This window comes from Nicotiana attenuata, chromosome 9, assembly GCF_001879085.1.
Source record: "Nicotiana attenuata strain UT chromosome 9, NIATTr2, whole genome shotgun sequence".
Classification (NCBI taxonomy): Eukaryota; Viridiplantae; Streptophyta; class Magnoliopsida; order Solanales; family Solanaceae; genus Nicotiana; species Nicotiana attenuata.
Window position 1 is genome coordinate 15065449 of NC_031997.1, and position 5005 is coordinate 15070453.

The window sequence follows — 5005 nt, forward strand, 5'->3', positions numbered from 1 at the left end:
AGGATTAGTGCGTTGTTGGAGAAGTTATCTTGAGATAATGCATCCATTCTTGGGATTGCTTATTGTTGCCCTGAAATTATAGTTTCCTATGATGGACGAGCAGTGGTAAGGAGCAACAAATTGAAAAGCCTTGTTAATTAATTTGCAGTACCAAAAACTGAATATCTGGAAATTAGAGTATGCATTATATTTTGCACAATTTCAAACCATTGGATTAATAGTCTTTAATTGGATGAAGAGACAAGTTATCGAATAAATAAATAACTTATCGTAATAAGTATCAAGAACTTAAATTAGGTTTAAACAGAGAAAAAGGAAAAAAGTAATGAAACAAAAATCCATGCCTTACGCAACTGGAAAGAGAGCTTGCTTTTTGTTAGCTATTTGTACAGTAATATTGCAGTTAATTAATAACTAATTGTGTTGTGTTGCCTTTCTCTAAAACAAAGCTTGTCTGCAATCAACTCATTTTTCTTGCCAAAATATGATAGGACCAAAATGCTTCTTCTGCCTGTTGAACTTTCAAACTATATTGGCATTCATTCACATAGATCACCTATAAGAATAAAAAGGTATGAACCAAAAGTATCTGCTTGCAAACAGAAAACACATGAGTACATTGTATTTTCTTGCAAACAAAGCATAAAAACATATATCTATATATCCTCCTGCAATTTCACATCCACTTATCAATGTATTTTCTTGTAGATATTGTTCAATAAAGTCTTATTATATGAAAAAGAAAATATAACCACATGCTTTTAACCCGAAAAGCAACAGAGTATAAGCATTAGTCACGTACACGAGTTTCCTGCATACTAGCTAAATCACAAAAAAAAAATAAAAGAATAAATCCAAACAGACAGCTCACAGGTAACTGTGACTAAAAATAAAGCATTCATTTGAAGAAATTTTAACTAAAGAGGATTTTACGTTCTCACCAAGCTTAGAAACACTTCTTGTGGAGAATTGACGGACCAAATTCATCATACTCGCCCTTCGTTATCAACCACTGCATGGGACGTAGATGTTAGCTGCTAAATCCCTTGAGCTTAAAAGGGATAACCAGAAGACTTTCACTGTTAGAACCAATTATTTGGGACTGCAATGTAGTTGTTGATCAGTAAAATAAAGCAAAGAGAAACAAACATTTTTGAAAGAACTGATAGAAGCTAGAACTGATCCTCCTATCCAAGCGCTGTACATCCTCTCAGGTGGTGCAATCACATTTGTCTTCATGCTGCTTGGAGCAAGAGCAGTTATTTCCTTGCTCATACGTTCTGCTATACCAGGAAACATAGTTGAACCACCACTAAGCACAATGTTTGAAAATAAATCTTTCCTAATATCAATATCGAATCTCATGATTGAATTGTAGATTTTTTCATGAATGCCTTTCGCTTCCATTCCAACCAATGATGGTTGGAAGAGGACTTCAGGGCAACAGAATCTCGCTGCACCAATATTAATGACTTGTCTATCAGGAAGCTCATAGCCCTTCTCAACTGATTTTGAGCAATTTTTTGCCTTTTCAATCTCCTGTTCAAAATCCACTGCAACATAAGCAATCGTCTTCTTCATATGAGAAATATCAGTGAAACCACTCTCCGAGAGAATCGATAATATTCTAATCGATATGCATAATTAGATGAAAAAACTTGATTCTTTTTTGCCTATATTACTTAGAGAATAATGTTTATAATGTCTGACGTATTTGCATATGTGGGAAGAAGTTTTCCAAAATTATAGTTGATAAAATCTATCTAAGATCTACAATGTCACAAGAGAGATTTAATGGATTAGCTATATTATCAATTGAAAAGGAATTATTAAAAGAAATTTATTATAAAAAAATATTATAACTTTGAATCTCAAAAAGTTAGGATATAATACTTTATATATAGTAATTTTTTCAGAGAAAACAATTAAGGCCTCTCAGCAAGATTTGGTTGTAGCAAACCAACTACGTTGAGCCGCCCCTGGATTGGTGAAACTAAACTCTAAACAATTTTAGTTGGCAAAACCAACTGTGAGGACACGAGAATAAGAATTTGGACGGGAGACTAGATTGATCTCCACACATATTGGGTGGAGACTCAACTCCAGTGATCGGTATATATACAAGGCAGCAGAAAGTATTGGACTTCTGTTTAACTGCATCTGCTGTTAAGAGGAACTGACAAATATTTCCTATAAATTGACAGGGGGTGGTGGATCTTGGTAGTACTACAACTGGTCTCTTTTAACGTCGATAAGACATTGAAGCTTTTCCAGAATATGCCTCAATCGAGGAAGTACTTATGAACTTATTTGATGACAGCCTATTATAGAGTGGATGCAACTATTTATGTGTATAGTATACCACTAGCCACAAAGTTCGAATAAGAAGGATGGGTCAGTTCGGTTAGTTTTTGGTTTATTCAGTTAGATCTTTCATTGACAAATAGCCAAATAAGTTCGGTTTTAGTTTAGTTTTTTTCAAACTTTTAATTTAAATTATATTCTAGAATAAAATTGAAAAAAATAATGTTTCATAAAAGAGCGCCTCCAATTAGAAAATTTACTTAAAGAGTAGCTTAGAAGGGACAAAGATCCTCATTCTGATTGCAGGTACCTAATGAACAATATAAAAGTAACAAGAATATGAACTAGGTTAAAACTTAAAACAGACAAAAAGGAAAAACTTGTGAAACAAAAATCCATGTGTAACACTCAACGGTCACTTAATTTCTTGCCAAAGTGTGACAAAAATGCTTCTTCAGTCTGTTGGATTTTCAAACTATATTGGCATTCATATTCATATCACCTACAACAATAGAAAGGTAAGAACAAAAATCACTGCTTGCAAACTGGTAACACAGAAACAAGCATAACATCATCAAAACTAACTTATAAAGCATAAAATATGTAGATCTACTTTATCGATATATTTTCTCAGGTAAATAATATTAAATAAAGGAAAGCTAATCCAGATTCCACACTTCTAAAAAGCTTGCTTATAGTGGACGAATCCACCCGTTTCCGGCATACTAGCTAACTTACAAAGGCACCAATAAAGCAAAAACAAGCAAGAATAGCACGGTAAAACAGATTGCTCAGAGAATTCAGTATCGCTTCAAAAGAAACAGGCCACTGTGACTTGAAATGAAGCATTCATTTGAATGAATAAAACTAAAGATGATTTTTTAAGTTCTCACCAAGCTTAGAAACACTTCATGTGGATAATAGAGGGACCAATTTCATCATACTCGCCCTTTGTTATACACACCTGATAGATATAAGTGCTGTATCACTTGAGCTTTAAAGAGTTAACAATATATTTATTGATTGATCAGCGAGATAAAGCAAAAAGAAACTAACTTTTTCGAAAGTACTCAGGGAAGCTAGAATTGATCCTCCTATCCAAGCGATGTACTTCCTCTCAGGTGGTGCAACCACCTCGATCTTCATCCTGCTTGGAGCAAGACCAGTGATTTCTTTGTTAATACGTTCTGCTATGCCAGGAAACATAGTCGAGCCACCACTAAGCACAATGTTTGAAAATAAATATTTCCTAATATCAATATTGCATCTCATGATTGAATTGTAGATTTTTTCATGAATGCCTGTCGCTTCCATTTAAGGCTGTTTGGTGGGCCGGTCTGGGACCGGGACCGGACCGGGCCCGCGGTCCTAACGGGCTAAACGGTCCCGGCGGGCCGGTCCTGGTGGGCCGGTCCCTGAATGGGTAGGAAGCCCGTGACGGGCCGGTCTTGTACACGAGGCCCACGAGACCGGGACCGCTAAGTCCGGGACCGGCAGGCGGTCCTGGGCCGGTTCAACCGGGCCTAACGGGCTCCAACGGCTATTTTTTTTAAAAAAAAAATTTTTTTTTTTAAAAAATAGCCAACGGTCAGATTTTAAAATCTAGCCGTTGGCCTTTAATTTTCAACCGTTTGGAACTTTAAAAAATAGCCATTTGGCCCCCAAACTTTATATAATTACACTTTTCCCCAATTCTCAACTATAAATACCCCCTCATTCTTTCATTTTTACTCACCAATTCATCAATCTATCTCAATCTCTCTCAATCTCTTTCAATCTATATCTAATTTCTCTTCTATAATTGCTTATTTTATTATTGCAATTTCGTGAAAAATTGTGAAGTTGGTGAATTGAAGTATTCAAGTCTTCAAGTCTTCAACGATTTTCAATTTTCAAGAAGTTGTTCGGCAATTCGGTAAACTCGTTCCAACTCTTAACTTTTAAGAATATATTTTTGTTTGTTTAGTTTGCATAATTATAATTAATATGGCATTTTCTTTGAAAAAAATGTTTGGTGGTAAGGGAAAAGCTAAAATTGGTGAAAGTAGTCTCCAACCTACTACCCTTCCCCCGGCTCCCCGACCCAGACCTATTACCCGTCCTGCTGCTCCTATTATTCTTGATAGTGATAACCCTTGTTTTCAATTTTCCGATAGTGAATTTTGCCATAATGTTGCACAAGGTGAACAATTAAATGAAGAAGTTATGAATGCTCTTTATCCTAATCAAACTATCTTAGAAAATGATGAGGAAAATGAGGATGTAGATGAAACCCAACCGGATTTAGATGATTCACCTACTAGTCCTGTTAATAACCCAACTGATGCCCCGCCCGACCCACCTGTAGAAACCCCTACTTTTAATAGACAACCTTCTAAACGCCTAGAAACATCATTAGTTTGGAATTTTTTTACTCAAGTAAGAGAACAAAATAAGGCTAGGTGTAAAACTTGTGGGAAATTGCTGGCGCATAAATATACTGGAGACCGTAGCGGTACGGGTAGTTTGGCTAGGCACATACAAACACACCCTAGAGATAAAGTTAAATATTTACAAATGAAAGCGCAGCAAGAGGGGACAAGTGTAGATACTGCGGTTAACCCTAGTACAGGTTCAAATCTAGTTCAACCAGGAATTAACACTGTGACCGGTGGTATTTTATATTACGATCCTAATAAAGATCGTGAAGAATTAGCAAAGA

General features: G+C 35.8%; 2 protein-coding genes across 2 annotated transcripts in view; both read right to left on the bottom strand.

The window, feature by feature from the left end:
* The window catches only part of LOC109232083 (actin-like), a 7849-nt gene continuing 3099 nt past the window's right edge, over positions 256-5005 (bottom strand). The window contains exons 6-8 of the mRNA XM_019397745.1: positions 1150-1583; positions 942-1012; positions 256-556 (exon numbers count right to left, since the gene is read on the bottom strand). Of these exons, the coding sequence (XP_019253290.1) occupies positions 947-1012; positions 1150-1583 (500 nt within the window). The 3' untranslated portion in view covers positions 256-556; positions 942-946. The remainder of the gene's footprint in view (positions 557-941; positions 1013-1149; positions 1584-5005) is intronic.
* LOC109232084 (actin-like) lies at positions 2824-3647 on the bottom strand. The gene is made up of 2 exons (XM_019397746.1): positions 3361-3647; positions 2824-3268 (listed from the first exon to the last, which is right to left on the bottom strand). The coding sequence occupies exons 1-2, from the start codon at positions 3616-3618 to the stop codon at positions 3203-3205; spliced, it is 324 nt and encodes a 107-aa protein (XP_019253291.1). The 5' UTR covers positions 3619-3647; the 3' UTR covers positions 2824-3202.

What these genes read in the sequence shown, in the direction of transcription:
- LOC109232084 (XM_019397746.1), bottom strand. Translation starts at nt 3,618, where the DNA reads ATGGAAGCGACAGGCATTCATGAAAAAATCTACAATTCAATCATGAGA. An exon ending in CCCTGAGTACTTTCGAAAAA is followed by an intron (nt 3,269 to 3,360) that starts GTTAGTTTCTTT and finishes TATATCTATCAG; the next exon opens with GTGTGTATAACAAAGGGCGA.